The sequence below is a fragment of the Mixophyes fleayi genome, chromosome 11, assembly GCF_038048845.1.
Source record: "Mixophyes fleayi isolate aMixFle1 chromosome 11, aMixFle1.hap1, whole genome shotgun sequence".
Lineage (NCBI taxonomy): Eukaryota > Metazoa > Chordata > Amphibia > Anura > Limnodynastidae > Mixophyes > Mixophyes fleayi.
Window position 1 is genome coordinate 20257821 of NC_134412.1, and position 18432 is coordinate 20276252.

At 40.6% G+C, this 18432-nt stretch overlaps 1 protein-coding gene across 1 annotated transcript in view; it reads right to left on the reverse strand.

The window, feature by feature from the left end:
• The window catches only part of SHANK1 (SH3 and multiple ankyrin repeat domains 1), a 394846-nt gene that overhangs the window by 219975 nt on the left and 156439 nt on the right, over nucleotides 1-18432 (reverse strand). The window contains exon 2 of the mRNA XM_075190961.1: nucleotides 6803-7111. Within this exon, the coding sequence (XP_075047062.1) occupies nucleotides 6803-7072 (270 nt within the window). The 5' untranslated portion in view covers nucleotides 7073-7111. The remainder of the gene's footprint in view (nucleotides 1-6802; nucleotides 7112-18432) is intronic.

Consider the following 18432-nt stretch of genomic DNA (forward strand, 5'->3'; position numbering starts at 1 on the left):
ACCCTCTCCCAGATAGCTGCCTTCAAAAGGGGCCAAGTATGTCTTACAGTCGTGCAAACACATCACAAATGGTGACGGTTATGCTTAGGCTGAAATTCGAGTGTGGAAATGTCCATTACCCATCTCACTACAGCAAAATTAGCTTATATGGGTATATTTATAAAACTTATTTTGTTATTGGTTTGAAAAGTAATTTATTTATGACTTTGCTTCCTTTAAAATTCACACATCATAATATCAGACTTTAATATGCTCATTCAGTGGGGAAATAAAGATATAAAAAATGATTACAATGAACATCATTACCTTCATTACCACTGACATGAAGTCATTATGTGTATTTTATAAAAAAAAAAAATATATATTTTTTTTATAAATATATAATATATATAAGCCTAGTGGCGTGTATTAGTGTGTGTGGAAAAAACTATTTTCTCAGAAAGGGCTCATCCAATGGACCTGAAATTTGGCATACTGACACTATTTGACAAAAAAATTATAATAGTGAAGTCAGTTAACTTCCATCATCCCCCCTTCCCCCCGTGGGAGGGGTAGTAAAGGCTAAATTTACGAGTTGAGGGCTCAAACTCTTGACTCCTTCCAGAATGCCAAGGCACAGATTAAGATTGAAAGTTGGAAGCATTATTATGCTATTGAGAAATCTGAATGTTAAGAGAGGACTGTGCAATGGCACTCGATTAGTAGTGACAGCACTGAAAACAAATGTGATACAAGCAGAAGTTTTGACTGGATCTGCTGAAGGAGAGAAGGTGATGATACCTCGGATTGACTTATGTCCATCCGAAACAGGACTGCTGTTTAAGCAAAGACGGCGGCAGTTCCCTTTGAAGGCGGCATTTGCTATGACCATTAACAAGTCACAGGGTCAAATACTTGACCGTGTGGGTATTTATTTACCAGAGCCTGTCTTTGGTCATGGACAATTGTATGTCGCATTTTCACAAGTACGGAGAAGCAGTGATGTGAAAGTGCAGGTTATGAATACTGCCCTTCAAGGAAGACTGATTGAGCACAGCGATAAGGTGTTTAGCAGAAACGTTATGTATCGAGAGGTTTTAGAACAGTAAGAGGATGGAGATTAAGGATGTGGCGATGAAGATGAAGGATGAGGTGATGAAGATGAATGATGAGGTGGTGACATGTGGACAAAACCACGTTAAAAAAGAGCGCTTACGTCGGGAAGTAATGCTCTTCCCCTGAGGAGGCCTGGCCTAGCCCCAAATGCATGACAAGAACCTTTTTAACACCTTAAGTAGCTTGATTTGACTAGAATGCATGAGTATCATGCACGGGTTAACTTGTGTATATATATATATATATATATATATATATATATATATATATATATATATTTTTTTTAATTTGGCAATGGCCGAGTCACAGCCATCTTTCACTAATTAGCATAAAAAGAGGCAGGAACAGCATGAAAATAGCGGTACAACGTTATAGAATATCGAGCAAACATAAGGTACAATCAACATTCCTCGTCTTTTCTAGAATATTCTGCAGAAGATGAAATGAATTAAGGGCTCAATAATGGACAACCATTTTGTTTGCTGAATAAAATATTTTGACTATCATCATCATCACCATTTATTTATATAGCGCCACTGATTCCGCAGCGCTGTACTGAGAACTCACTCACATCAGTCCCTGCCCCATTGGGGCTTACAGTCTAAATTCCCTAACATACACACACAGACAGAGACAGACTAGGGTCAATTTTGATAGCAGCCAATTAACCTACCAGTATGTTTTTGGAGTGTGGGAAGAAATCGGAGCACCCGGAGGAAACCCACGCAAACACGGGGAGAACATACAAACTCCACACAGATAAGGCCATGGTCGGGAATCAAACTCATGACCCCAGTGCTAACTACTAAGCCACCGTGCTTTCCAATAGACTATCAATTGACAAGGACCTGATAACATCACTAGTTCCTACTGGGTTTATAGACTCTTATGAATACTGGTTTAACACTGAAAATGGCTGGATCAAATATAAGGAAGTGATTGGTCCACATTATAAAGAGGGCGGGAGGGGGGAGGGACACTGGTGATCCCAACACTGTCCCTGGATACACTCTAACAGAGAGTGTATCTAACCAACAATTAATGGCAGTTAAGGCATTCTTCGATATAAATATAATTTGTGGGGTGAAGATCACAGTTAAGCTTTATCACGCTATGTGGAATTTTCCGGTACCACATAAATCCTGTTTACTGACTACCTAAAAATAACTTTGTAAAAGATCTAATTACCTCTAATTAGTAATAAACCTACATTAAGGTCAAATAAAACAGCTGGCACGTAAGAACGACATCAGTCATCTATTTTTCCCCGGGATATGGCCATGGTGCAGGATTAATAATCTAGAGCTTGAGAAGTTGACAGGATGAGCTAAAATGCTAATTAAACATCTCGTTCAAATTGTGTCTTCGCAGCAGCAAAAAAAAAATTTGTTCACCTAACAAACTTTCGATGTCGCTCCTTAAAGTGTATCCAGGACGCTCCCCACATATATAGTAAAGTGCAGGATTTAATGAGAGGTTGGATGTGAGAGCAGAAGAGAGAGCCCGAAGGGACCACTGTTTATTTGATTTTGTTTGTGCTGAGTTAGAGATTAATCATAACTCGCGTGTAATGACCCCCATGGAGACCTTACAATAAGGATGGTAAATTGAGAAGGAAGACTGGGAACGGAGCAAGAAGCTATTTGGGGCGTCCCACGTGAGCAGTCTGCCCATCAGAAAGGTGCCATTAAGCAGACTCTAGCACATTTAATACAGAATTACATGTACAAGTATACCAAGATTCTCAATGACTAAGGTAAAAAGATTGGTAATGGTCAAATTGTTGCAGGTTGCTATTATATCCAGCATAGCAAGCAAAACAAATTAGGTCATTGTGTACATCAGTTGGCATACTAGTGATTTCTTGCAAAGCACCGACGGGGCCATGCCGAGGATCTAGCACTGATAGATTATGTCTAAAAATGAACGTCATAGGTATAAAGTACTCACGACATTCTCAACCTGGGTGGTTCAAAATGAGAGCATTAAGCATACTTGCCAACTCTCCCGGCATGTCCGGGAGACTCCCGAAATTTGGGTCAGTCTCATGGACTCCCGGGAGAGCTGGCGATTCTCCCGCATCTGGCCCATCTGCCCACTTCAATAAAATTAGACCTGGAATGTACGGGCAGCGGGGGCGGGGCTTCGTGATTTGCGCCATTTTGACCCTGCCCCCAGTGATGTAATGCTTGTTTGGGGTCTTTTTAAAAAGACCCAAAAGAGGCATTACGTCACCGGGGTCGGGGCCAAAATGACGCAAGTCGTGAAGTGCCGCCCTTTCCGCCAGTACACCTCTACTGCCCTCCAGAATCTTCCGGACCCGGCCAACATAAGATTTGTCAAGTATGGCATTAAGTGGTTTGCCAAAGCGCCATCAAAACTGCCAGGAACAAGACAGGTTTTTCTATACCTGCTGCTGATTGGCTTGATAGCTCAAAGATGCTGGCTCTTGCCATTCAGAACTTAAGATGAGGCACTACTGACACATAAATTATGGGGGCAATCATTATTTATTGATTAAGCGGCAAAATTATTTTACAATTAATTTATGTGGGCAAAAATTAGATTTTTCATTATATTAAGGGGACGGGATTATTGTATTGTTATATCATAGGGGCACTATGTAGTGAAAAGTGTGTATCATAAATAATGATTGCCCTGTTAGCAATCAAATAATGCCCAGGTCACGTAATTATATATTCATAATTCCCCCATAATACAATAAAACTGTACTCATAATATAATGAAAAATAAAAAATTTGCCCTAATAAGTTAATTCTAAATAAATTTTGCCAATTAATCAATAAATATTGATATTTTCCATTATTTAGATGTCAATGGTGCCTCCTCTTATGTTCTGAATGACCATATTGCTCAAACAACATGTGGTTTGAGCAATGTTGCCTCCCGCAACTACCTTTTTTGTTTTGGCTTTTTGGATGGCGGTTTTGCAAACCCCAGCTTAGAAAAACTGGTGGGTTCTATGTTCCTCATTGTTACAATCGGGATGACGATCTGTAAAGGGGTGGTTTTAAAAAAAAAGTGTTCATTCTGGCCGTTTTAGTGGTGGTTTGGCCTTTAGTAAATCCGGTTTAAAACCGCCGTAAAAACGGCCAAAGACTGGAACGTGGATCTTATCCGCTCCTTATGGAGGCACATTGTAAACACCTGGTTCCAGTAACACTGCTGCATATGTTCTAAGGCAGTGGTCAGGGAACAGGGATAAATTACCCAAAGGGGGTAAAAATGAAATTACTGGGGGTAATGCTGCCAGTTGGATTGTAGACCCCTTTAAATGTGAAATTGCTGTTGTACCAGAAGAGCCTCAAGGGTTGGCAGAGGCACTTCTTGAGCTTCGATGCAATAATGAAGCATCTATTGCATTTGAAAACAAAGCAGTCAAAAAGTTGCTGCCTTTTGCAACAACCTAACTTTGCAAACAAGGATTTTCCACTCTAACAAACATAAAAACAAAGCAGAGAAATTGATTGGACGCTGAAGACTGTATCCAAATTGCTCTGACATCAAAATGCCACAATATTGATGCTCTCGTATCAAAAATGGAGCAACATCCTTTCTCCAAAACCTGAAGTTTTGAAGTTGAAGCGTTCAAAGAAATTTTGAATTCCAATATTTAATAATATATGATTTCCTTCTTTTCAAATCAAGGGGGTAACGTCGGCGTATCTAGATATATTTGGGGGTAAGAGGTAAAAAAAGTTCCCTGACCCCTGCTCTGAGGACACTGCCTGCAGTGTATATAGAGCACACATTGCTGTAGTGAGGCTGGAACTCTTACATTGCCTAGAATTGATATAGATATATATATATATATATATATATATATATATATATATATATATATATATATATATATATTTATATATATATATATATATATATATATGGAGTATATAAGTGCCATGTTGCTATGACTAATATACACAAGGCATAGAAAGCGCAGGTGTACCACTACCAACGCAGTTCAAAATCAAAGTCTATGGTGCAAACAATTCATAATTCTCACTCAAAAATCAACGTACAAGTTACAACTAGTCACTTAGAGGTCAATTTATAAAATAGGGCAAACCCTTATATTTGGTGAAAACAGAATCTTGGGCTTCTGTCCTGTTTATGAAGCCCTCCCTCTGGCTGATAGCTTTTGCCAGTTCTGCCGGGAAGTCCATTTATCATGGACAACAATGGTATAAGTACTACTACTGCCCTGCTATAACGACCGCCATTTTTAAAGGTAATGAATGCACTGGTATGCAAGGAATAATGCTTTATTAGTTAAATAAAGCAATTTTTAAATCTTAGATTTTTATCAGATAATCAGCAATTTATCAGGGTCTTAATAAATAGACCCCCTAGGTTTAATATCAAAGGTAGTCTAAAACCGAAGTTTGCATTCTAACGTGGATTAAAAACAAGAGCATAATGTGGAAATAGTCCCTTGAAACTAGAGAGGAGCGGTCCAAATTCTGAGAACTCTGACAGGTCTGTGATTTGGGGTTCTGAGTAGATACAAAACGTGACTCGATTCTTCCTGCCAAAATCAGATCTGAATATGAAGCAAAATGTTATTTCCATTAAATATGGAATAAAAACACTTGTTATACACTTCTGGTTAATGCGGTCCAAGCTGAAACGCCTACTGCCGGAGTGTGCATTTGATAGTGGAGATGCGCTATTGCACCTTTTTGATACATGTCTTAGGTATATACACCTGCAAGGCAGGTGTCCCAGTAACTCAACTAAAAATCTCTGTGTTTGGTTGTTATAGTGAAAACCCATTTGTGTACTTCTGGCTTTAACACTTTCGGTTTTGGCACCTCCAGTTTATGCGTTCCAGAGGGTGGTATGCATATTGTTTGGCGTGCCTCATAGAGAATACAAGGGAGCCATTGCCTTATATATTGTGCAATGATCTGCAGACTATCACCTTTGGATGAATCATGAGCTGCAGCTGAAGACAATCCGGGATTGCATAAGAAGTCAGATAACTACGTTTGCTTTTAGTATCTGTCTTTTCTGCTGCTCTATGTGGTTGTCTTGACAAAGGTCCAAATGTAGGAAGGAAACGTCACCTTATAAAGTGAGATATGGAATTTAATTACAAGAAAATGACAGAAGAAATGGTGATTGTATCTTTAGTAAGCTGCCATGTATTTGTACCGCTGCTCTGTCACTAATTTTAGTCAGCCAGATCGCTGCAGACTTTGGCCAAAATTAGTGAAAATTTGAACAGTTGTGAAGGGATCATTAGAAAATAGACTGTAAATGAATGTTAGTGCTATAAATATTAATACAGGAGCATAAACCGCTCAAAATCACATCATTTTACCTATTTTTTTTTCACAATTTTTAAATAAATCCAGATTCAAAACCAAAAACTTTCAAGTTTTTTGGGCAAAACCTGTAACAAAACCAAAACACAAAGACGTTTAGAATCAAAACCACATCCAAAACCAAAACACGGGGGTCAGCGCACATCTCTACTGGAAACTCTTTGTTGATCACTGTGTTTACTTTTTTAGTCTGACTTGCAGATGAGCAGGAGACAAGCCTGATTGGCTGCTTCAGAGTTTTATTGTTTATAACCTTTTAGTTATCTGCTCTTATTTTGTTCCAGTTTTGCATTCAAAAAACAGAAGTTTGCATTATGCTGGCATATCATTCCCCTTCCTTCTCCCCAAAACCTTACTGTTTGATGCAGGTCAGGAATCCCAATGCGAAAGACCATCATGCTGAAATGGGAATCGTCGGGAACGGACATGGATCTCTCTTTTATTCTCCGTGCAGCAACCGAGGATGATGAAAGAGGGTTAGGACTAATATTGCTGGTGTTAGAAGTGGGATTGTTTTTCCCTCCAGGGACGGTGTCCTCTCTGGAGCTGTCTGAGTCCGACTCTTCCCCAGGGTATTCGGAGATGCTCCTCCTCTCCTCCTCGCTTGACACAGGACTCTGGGGCATTGTCAGGGAGGCAGAACCACAGCAGCATTACAGGGCCAGCTAGATGAAATGAAAGAGACAAATAAATATAATATAAAATATAAAGATAAAAAAGATCAAACAAAAAAGCAAACCTAAATTATGTGCAACTGACACGTTAACTTTCTTGGATCACAAAGCATAAATGTGTTCCCATTACAGTTTAGCTGCAGGTAAATTGTAGCTAGCATAATGGCAACGACCATTCTGCTGTCTATTGGACACTGCAGACAAATCGGGGATCCCATTTCTTTAACGCATCACTCAGCTGCTCAGGTGACCGTTCTTTATTAAATTGGGGTGAAACCTAATTTTCTCTCTCTGCGATAAGCAGCGATAGAAAATCTAGGTTATCACCCCAGCATCATAAATAGTCCCCTAAAGCTGAAAGTGTTTTGTCTACAATAATACAATATTAATAATAATAAAACTATTACTCAACTGTTTTTTTATTCTAAAAAAACAAAAACTAGTTTCATAAAACTCACAGCGCTACATACAACAAAGGTATTGTTCGATTCTACAAAATCGTGTGTATTAACTAAAGAGTCAGGAGAGAGAGAAAGTTAATTGACTTTGGATGGAGACAAATGTTATTGTTGTACCAAATTGTAACTAGCGCCCAAGGCTAAGCACCAACTTTTAACAAGCTTTCCCAGCCATAGAGATAAAGCACACACAAATCATTGGAAATCTTTGAGTACATGCTGAGCTTGGTAATACATGTTGACCTTCATGGTTCCACTACAAAACTCCTTTCTTTCCTTTGTTAATTCTTATTAAGTGATCCTTTGACTAAAGGGGGATAATGTGGGTATAAAAACAAATCACAACTTCCTTGTCAATAGAAGAGACCTTGCATCTTGTGTGTTTAACTTTCTTTTTTTACCAACTTTGACTAATGCATTTTTACTATTTTGGAGATGACTCAGTGGCAGGCCTTTTTATCCACATCTCTCCTTAGTAGAATTGTCTGACAATATTGAGAATTGAATATTGACAATTGAATACAGTACCCCCATGTCTTACGGATGCATTGTTAAAGTAGAACTCAACACACAATTAAGATAGCTTTACTGGTCCCATACTGCCTCATAGGCAAACCGAGGGGGAGGGGGGGGGGGTTCCTAGTGCCTGGTAACCCCCTTCCAAGCCTGGGGCACTGTATAATTGTGGTGGCTGGATCCTGCCCTTGCTTCACACAGCTCTGCTTGAAAAGGGAGAGCTGCGTGCACCTAACAGTAGTCCACGCAGCATTGCCCATGTATATTATGGGGATAGGAAGAGTTGGAGAGCAGCCAAGCACTGTCTAATATTATAGCCACGCCCTCATGCATGCTGGTCATGCCCACTGGCAGCGTGGTGTGGAAACCCCCCTCTACAAATCCTGCGTTTGCCCCTGTCCTTTGTCCTCTTACTGATCAACCTGCTTGGCACAGACAAAAGAGGGGTTGATACCCCTCCATTGGGTACATCCATTCATGCAAAACATACAACTCTTACCGACAGGGGGCCTGATTCATATTGGAACGGAATGTGAATGCCGCTTGCGTTTAAAAAAATTTGGTTGGTTGTTACCTGCACGCACGTCCGCCCCTATTTAAATACAAGCGGATCTCAATGTTTCCATTTCAATTTCTCTATAAGTACACTCTGATGATACGTATGCAGACAGACAGAACAGAGGCAGGATACGTACATGCATGTGTGCGATATAAAGTCCCATGAGAATACATGCAAAAAAAAAAATCTATTAAACAAATTAAGAACTCTTAATAGTATCATTAATAAAAATACATTTTAAAAAATATTATCAAATATAGAAATCAGGATGTTTCTTGTGTGTTCTGGAAACAAAACGCATTTTTATAGTCTCTCTTATTTGCACACACATGTTCTGGCATGAATACGTGTAGTCATCACTATCACTCAGCAGTTATACCTGCCCTGTAGCCGGGTTGGGTACGTCTGATCGATGCTGAATAATCCGACTTCGATAAGGCCTCCAACTAAAATACGAATTTGTGGGAAAGCGATGTGAAAATAAACAGACTTACTTTGAAACCAACGCTGGAGATCTCCGATTGGCTCACCGTACTGACAGCAAGTTGTCCCGATTGGAGAAGTGTTCGGCACTGCAGCTTGATGTCATTGCGACGTCTGTGAATAGAAATTTAAAGCGGCAATGTCGGGTTAAGTGTTTAAACACTTAACCTTAGTGTTCCCCACATTGCCACTTTAAATTTCTATTGACAGAGGTCACGATGACGTCAAGATGCAGTTTCGAATATTTGTCCAATTGGGATAAGTTGCTGTGAGTATGGTGAGCCAATCGGAGATCTCCAGCGTCGGTTTCAAGGTAAGTGTATTTATTCTGACATCGCTTTTCCACAAATTCGGATTTTAGTTGGAGGCCTTATCGATATCGGATTGGTGGCAACAGGGAAAACGATTACCACTGCTCTAGCCGGTGCAAGTGATACGGCTAAAAAACACGTACTTAAGAGATACCCAGAGATTGAATCAGAAGAATGTGTGTGTGCTTGACCTCAGCATGCCTTTACTGTACATTAACTAGGTGCGTCCATTCTTCACGACCCCGTTCCGCCCTTCAAGTAGTAGGCAATCGGAAGTGTCATTTGCGTTTGGACATGAACTGCATGCGCAGAGGAATTTCACGCAAAAGATACTGCACACAAATGGACTGGCATTGGAAGATATATAAGGCGCAGGGGTTTTCCCCTTGAATATTGCAAATGCTTATAGGCAAGGCGCCTAGGAGAATTGAAACGCTGTATTCTCAGTCATGGCGGTTCAGCCAACAAAGAGAATGGAACCACTCTTGTGCATGATAGGCCCACTCTACATCCTAAATACCTGTGTGTGATTGCCTAAAATACATTACAATTGTGTTGTTATTGCGAGGAACGGGGGGCTACAAGTCCACCTAGACAATGCCACTTGCCAACGGTGGATCCTGACAGTGAAATGTCTACAGCAGAAATAAGGCTGGGTACACACTGCTAAAAACTTTCGACCGATTTGTAATCACTAGCGATTTTATGAGTGACTGAAGTTCCGATTAGTCTGCCGATTCATGTTTACACGATATACCCGATTATCTTCAGATCTGTGCTCTTCATCTTGGTCCAAAAGTAGTGTAGTCATTCAGAGATTGACAAATACAGAAGTGGAAGCTGTTTGGAGGCTTCTGGGGTACCTCTTTGGTAAGTTAGCTCTCAATTTAAAAACATATATGTATGGCCCAAATATATGGCACTCTTATTGTTTAGAGTTAGGACCACCCTATTAGCAAAAGCCGTGGAGTGGCGGGTGGCTTCAACATACATTTGCAAATGTGTGCAACGAAGACTTTTGCATTTTTATCTACAGTAGACATGGCAGGTCTCTTGCTGGCTGTAGCAGTGTGCTGGGGGAAAATTTTGTGTATTTAGAGATTGACAGCACAATATTCGAACAAAATGAACTTTGACTTTTCCGCAATGTAGTTATAAATTTTGTTAGCGACTGTGACTCAAATGAAATATTCAGTCTCAGAACAAACGGATGAATTATTACACCTACAATACTCTCTACATCCACTTTTTGAGGTACTATCAGCGGTTGGTTGAGGAATCGTTGTGATTTGCGTACACAGTGCAGGATCGGAAGGTGGTTGGAACGAGATTATTAGAACGGACAATCGGTGCTTTGAAACGACTATTGGTCATCATCAGGGCCGGATTAAGGGAATGGAGGCCCCTGGGCTAAGGGGACCTCCATTCCCCCGTGAGGGCCCCCCTCCCCGTTATCTGAGCCACCCCCCCCCCCCGGTGAGCTGAGCCGCCCCCAAGGCACTTACCTCCTTCTCCTGGCATTGCAGTCCTTCCCCGGCGCACTGTACGCTCTTTACTAAGGAGATCGCGTGAGAGTGAGACTCACGAGATCTCCTCAGTAAGGGGTCTACAGCGTGCCGGGGAAGGACCGCATTTAAAGTGCTCAGCAGCATTGATCGCGGCGCTGGCGCCCCCGCCCCGACCGATCAATACTGCTGCTGAGCACTTTCAAGGGCCCCCTGGATGCCTGGGGCCCCTGGGCTGTAGCCCAGTTAGCCCTAGGGTTAATCCGGCCCTGGTCATCATCTAAGTGTACATACTACTGCGATATCTGGCCGAACAGCTGGTTTTCGGATGTTTGGCCCGATCGTTGGCTGAAAAACCTGTGGTGTGTACCCAGCCTTAGAAATGGGCTAAAATGCTCAAATAATACTCCTCATATATATTAAACATGCAGTATTGTCCATACACCAAAACCAGCAGAGCTCTCATCACAACTTTGGCTACAAATCAAAGCGTGAGAATAAGAAGGTGCATTGTCAGGGAGATTCCTATTGGTGGGGCTGTCCCTTCACCTTCTGGGCCCTAATATAGGCATCTGGGCTGTGGTTATACCCATCATTAATTCATAGGTTGTGGTCGCCCAGTGTAATATGTCTATGGTCAACTGTATTCAAAAATTGGCAACAAGGGACGTGTCAGAGATTAGAAACACATTAACATAAAACATATTTAAATATCGCTCGTTGTCACTAATTACATTCAGTGGAGTATATAAAATATGTACAAAAAAAAAATCATGTTTCCTATATATATGTACGGTCAGGCTCGTAACATAAAACAATACATCAGTCAGCAGTGACACAGAACCAGCGTTACAATAAATGAGAAAGGGATCGTATAAAATCAAGCAAAGCTGTCACCACCTAACACATTCAGACAGCCGGGGATCACCAAGTGGCATAAAATGATGAATATCTATAATAAATCTGCAAGTCCCCATAAAACTCTCAGGCTGTCTAAACCTGTGCTTGTAATTTATAGGGCTAGATTCAGATATCTAGGGTCTTGTTTAGTGTTAGGGTCACAGCAACAAAAAAAAATAAAAATCACATTTGCACCTTGGTTAAACCATTGCGCTGCAGAGGGTGGGGGGGTCAATTTAAAATGTACAGACAGATTTAGAGTTGGCAGGGGTCATGGTTTAGCTCAACTCTAAATTGCAGTGTAGAAATAAATCTGTCCAGTATTTGTTTCCTGCATGCAAAAAAATGAATTCCTTTGCACCCCTTGCAGTGCAACATGGCTTGTCCAGGAGCAAATGTCTTTGCTAGAAAGCCCCTAGAGAGGCTTTGAGGCATAAGATATAGGAGACCAAAATGAAAATGTGCAGAAGCCATATCCTTACAAAAAATAAAGCATCAAATAGTGTTTGAGATAGAGATGATCAGGCTCAGTTCTTCGGAAATCGAACACACCCTTAGGGGATCCGAGTACCAAGCCGAGCCGGCTCGGTACTTTTGCACTTTTTCGGATTTGAAAATGAGGCAAAACGCCATTGTGACGTCGTCGGATCTCGCAAGTTTTGGAATCTATAAATACAGCCCTCCACGGCGATCTAGTCCATTTGAGAGAGGGACACAGAAGGGGTAGCATACAGTGTAGAGTAGTTGGGCAGGCAAAGTTAAAGAATTGAAAGAGGAGAGTGGTAGCAGTGTTAAAGAAAGTAATCAGTGACATTCAGGAGAGTTCTATAGCTCCTGTGTTAAATCTCATTGCAGAAAAATACAAATAGTGCTTACAGGGTTGATGTAATTCTGCAGTCCAATTCTACAGTGTTATATAGGTAACACACAGAAAGGAGAGCTGTGTTGGTAATTCTGATTGCAGAAATACAACTACTAGTCCTTGCAGGCTTTTCTTCTAAATTTGCACAAAAAAGTGTATGGTGTTATATACACCTAAAGAGAAGAGCTTCATTGCTCCATTGCTAATTGTCATTGCTAAAATACAAATACTAGGCCTTGCAGGCTTTTCTTCTGACTTTTCTTTTCTGCCACTGCTGTGTGCCAATGTGTCCTAGATGTGCTAGGAACTGCTGTGTGTTTGAGTCACTGCTCTGTCGCTTACCATCCAGCCAGGTCGCTGCAGTATTTGTCCAAAAGTGTATGAAAGTAATATTGTGACCTGTGAGGTGGTCAAAATTGACTGCAAATTACTTTAAATTAGTGTTATTGAGGTTAATAATAATGTAGGATCAAAAAAAAGAGCAAAATTATGTGATTTTAGCATATTTTAGCAATGTTTTTAAAGAAAATACGAAACCAAAACACACGAGGGTGATTTTGCCAAAACCAAAACACGAAGCTAATCCAGATACAAAACCAAAACCCACTTCAGTGAGTATCTCTAGTTTGAGGTAATCATAGGTTAAAAAATGGGCAGACTAGATGGGTCAAGCTTTTCTTATCTGCTGTCAAATTCTATGTTTCCATGTTAGCACCCCTGAGTGACCTCAAACCAGGTTCTGTACTTTGGTGGTGTAGAAGAATTATGGGCAGCATCATACTAGAGCTGGATGCACACAATTAACCAGCAACGTGAAATAATATGTCTTCATCTGCATCAGCGCTCCAGAACTACTTTGTTGTAGCCTCAAACAATTTCTTTCCTCAGTTGTGTCTATCACATGGGAATGTATACGCTAGACACAGTTATATGTTTTCCCTCTGCGCAGACTATGTGCACACTTTCAGAGAGTTGTATCTACTACTTTATTGTCTCATTGCCTCCAGTTAAGCCACACAAAGTGGCGGAACTACCATTGGCACGGCGGGCGCTGTGCACGAGGCCCATGGAGATAATAGGGTCGGGGGACCCGGTTCTCTCTTCCCCACCTCCCTGCACCGGGATGACGAGCAAGTGAGTTTCTACCGCATGGTGAGCTCTGCAATCAGACTTGCTAGCACCATCATAGAAACTAGATAAACAAAAACAATTTACACAGTCATTCTTTATTACATTAGACCAGGGGTCGGCAACCCCCGGCATGTGTGCCTGACGTGGCACGTGGACCACTTCTGCCGAGCTCCGGAGCTGGCAGACTAAAGAAACCAAAGATGGGTGAATGCGTAGCATCTCTGTTTCACCCATATTTGGCAGCTTAGCCTGACAGCTCGGAGTCCCAGACAGAAGTGGTCTGTGTGTCACATCCAACACATGTGCCGGGGGTTGCCGACCCCTTTGCTAATTCGGATACCAGCAATTGGGGGCACAAGTGTGAGGGATATCAGGAACTGGGGGCACAACTATGTGGAATAAAACTAAGGTGGCACAGGTCTGAGGCATATTATGATCTGGGGCACAACTATGTGGCGGTGTATGAACTAGGGGCGCTATTGTGTGGCATAACATATACGTTTATTTCTTGGTCCCATTACTATCAATATTATAGTGATATTAGCATGATAAAATAAGAATTTTTGCCTGTGTACTGATTAAAAAAGTTTGTCGACCCCTGTATTAGACAATAGCAAAAGGAAAAAATATCGGGCTAGAGAAGGGGCAGATTGGGACCTCCAATTGGGAATGTTACGTGAAAGGGATAATGCAGAATGTTTTGTGGATCTTGAAAGGGGCGGGGTCTCACCAGAAAGCGAGTGTGATAGGACAAAGTGTGTGTGATTAGGTCAATTGTAATATATACTTCCTGTCTACTTAAATCTATTATCTGCTTAGTATATCAGCAATTATGTCCATGTCAATAAATTAGGCAAGACATCGCCTCCAAAATAAAAATATGTATTAATGCCAATTAAAATAAAAACATTCAGGGATCTCCCAGCACATTCCGGGAAAACTGGCAAGTATGGGAATGAAAGCAACCCAAAAGATACCAAAATAGGCTCAGCCCAGGGGTGTAAAAAGAGTCAGTGGCGAAGGGGTTAAAAAATTGGGAGATTACCAGCTAGAGCCACTATAGTTTAGAATTGGAAAAGTCCCTCCCAACACGTTCTGGCTAAGATCGTCTCTAAAATTTAATTCAGCTTTGACAGGGAAACAATAGATATGCCTTACGGTTATGGTTTAAATGGCTTGAGCAGGGTTGGGTACACAATACCCAATCACACGATAAAACGACCATTCGGCCCAATATCGCATTAGTGTGTACGCTCCAACGATGGAATGATGTCGCACTCAGAACCGGCAGTGTCCATAGATCTCTATGGAGTGTGCAGAGTCACCATCTTTTCATCCGATAGTTATGAGAAATGAAGAGCACAGTACACAGCGTGTAAAAATCGTTAAGGATATCGCATCCAGTGAAATTTTGTATAGTGTGTACCCAGCCTTAGCCACAGAAGGGTAGGGTCCAACCAATGCCCAGCTCAGTTCTATCTTAGACACCCCCCTCCATGTTTAGTCTAAATAAATCTCCCAAACTTTTATCTCGCACCTCCTTGGGGTGTGTTAAAAATAAAAACCTCTAAAAAGTATTTGAAATCATGCAATAATGTGGAACAAAAGTTAAACTTATGTTTATCACTAATGCCTAACTTGTGTAAGTTGATTTTCTTGTGAGAAAATAATGAAATAAAATAAAACATAAAAAAATAAATATAATAATAATATAATAAAATAGATATAATAAGATCACTAATTAATTATATTTATGTATGTTTGTGGTACAAATATGTACGTAGTAATGTGTTTTGACATGGTATAGATGGCTCTATAGTAAAAAATAGCTCAAATAAAAAATATGCTAAAGTTAGTACTATAATGTAGATATTATCAATGTGTAATGCAATCTAATGTATGGAAATGTATGCAAACCTTTATTTTGTGTAATACATGACCGTGTTAAAACTCCCCTTCACTCCCCTAAAAACTTGCAAACACAATAGTTAACGTGCGGGGGCAGCGTTCCCTCTTTTTCAATTGAATTGAACGAGTTTTTCCGCTGCGCTAATTCAAAACGGTCGCTATTGCCGGCAATATCCGCGGGAGCTTTTTTTTTTTTTTTTTTTTTTTTTTTTTACTGCTGCAGGAAAAAAAACAAAACTTGCAATTGACAATTGAATACCCCCCTCTGAACTGAATTAATCCATTTAATTGGTTTTTTTTTTACTGCAGTTATTCTAACAGGTTTGCTTATACATTCATTTTCTACATAATTTTTCCACAATCGCTTGCTCTTTAAGGGCCAGTCACAAATGAACAATTACACAGTGATTGCTTATGTACATTTTTATTAACATTTATATCACTATTTATTATATGTGTATGACGTAGGCTTGTTACCCCTTTGCAATTTCACCCACAGTGGGAGGGAAACTGGTGCATAGGTAAGTGTAAAAAAAAGTTGCTGCAAACTCTAGCGGCCGGATGCAAAAATTGCTGTATGGAATACATTGCTGTGATTTAGCCTCTATATTTATTTAGACATATTGGGTTTGCAATTCAGATTTAATTAACTAAGCTAGCCGATTTAGTAAATTGACTTCACTTTAATATCTCATTATTTGCACCATCTGTGAAAATTGAGCTGTGTGACAAGTAGCTTGCCTCAGTTAAATGACCGGTTCAATTAATTGGCTAATGCAGAGTGATTTATGACAGATAAATATGATCGGTTTTGCAATACCCACCGCAAATCACTGTTCCATGGCACCTGTTAAAGGACTGCTGAGAAATATTAGATTGCACGTCACAAGCAGTCGCTTAAATGTTGAGCAAATGTATGAAAAGAGTCTGCTCACATTTAGGTGCAGTTTGTATCTTGTTTTAGAAAACATTTAACTATATCTTCGCACAGATGGCAAATATTCTCTAATGCAGTAATGGCTAACCTGTGACACTCCAGATGTTGTGAAACTACAAGCCCAAGCATCCTTTGCCAGCTATCAGCTAGTTATCTACTGGCAAAGCATGCTGGGGCTTGTAGTTTCACAACACCTGGAGTGTCACAGGTTAGCCATCACTGCTCTAATGTATTCTTTTGAAGTCATCTGGGGCCATTTTTAAAGAGCAAACATTACTCGCCCATGTATAAATGCCGTGACTACCTCTGTTTGTCACCATCGTACCTACTTGTACAGGTCTGGGGCCACATACCTGCAAACTTTGCCGAAAAAGCAGTACCAACTAGACCATACCACCAATCCATCCAAGACATGTCCCAACCAGCCCAAATCAGACCTAGTTCCCTGGCCGTCTGCCCACCGGAAACCGTGACCTTATGAGAGCAGATCAGGACCCTCAGGTGGAGCGGTGGCGTCCGAGAGTGGGGGCTTTCTCACATCTGGGCCTTGTATCGGTCGCAACCCCAACCCCCTGTAGTTTTGCTCTTGGATCAGTGGTCAAATTGGACTAATATACGCTGGTACGCCATACCATCATTTCTCCTATCACTTTGATTGTAAAACTTTCAAATTCAATTCGCTTACATTCCCATTACATTTTCCATACCGCCACTTCTACATTTCCACTCCCACCACTGCCTTGGCTTATAATAATAATGTATGTAGCATGCATGTGACCGCATTGTAGCGCAGCCATGCGGAACGTGTACTTGAACGTGGACCGATGGGCTTGCTGTAGGCAGCTGCACTAGAGCAGACAGACAAGAGTGCAAATCTATCTTGCAAACCTCTTCGTAATTTGCCCTTGTTCCTGCAGACGGACCGTACATGCAAACTAGATAGAAGGCTTTGATTTAGAGACAACTACGCATGCATTAGGCTCTACGCCCACAGCTGTATTTACTGTTTGTGCCCCACTAGGTAACTATGAATAAAACACTGTGTTAGAAATTAAGCAGTAGAGTCTGTTGGGTAGACAACAGCACAACTGCAATCTAAGGCTGCTTCCTCCCAAAAGCTTCCTCCTTGACCCAGCAGTGACTGCCACAAGTAAAAGAAAATCTTTAAAACAACAATAAGTCAGCAACGATGTGAATCTATATATTACCTTGCCGGTCCCAATTTAGCATGAAGGCTTCTGATATGTCTGAAGCTGCACCAATTCTCCTACACATCATCCATTATTTTATTTTTTTAAAGTAGCCTATAACGGTATCTACTGTACTTACCAGTGAACTACCTTCAGCATATGCTGCTAATTGTGCTGTCACATGTCTCTTTTTTGCTGTATGAATTAGAGACAGATCTACCAGAAATGCTTGCAGTAATGAATCTGTCACACTTTGGTTTAATATATTCTGGTGCTAAATATACATGCTTACACTTGTGTGAAATGAAACATATCAATGTTACTATGCGAGATCTTTCTCAGCTTTAACGTCATTGCACCAGTGACTATGTACAAACAGGACTATCTTTAAAATGCAATACACATACACTTTAAATAATTACATTTTATACATTCTACATAATATAAATCAGAACATTACATCTTGTAAATTCTAACCCAACATTTTGAGCATATTCTACCAATTTGCATTCTACTCTGCAAAAATTGAAAGTTCTACTCCAGGGGGTATAT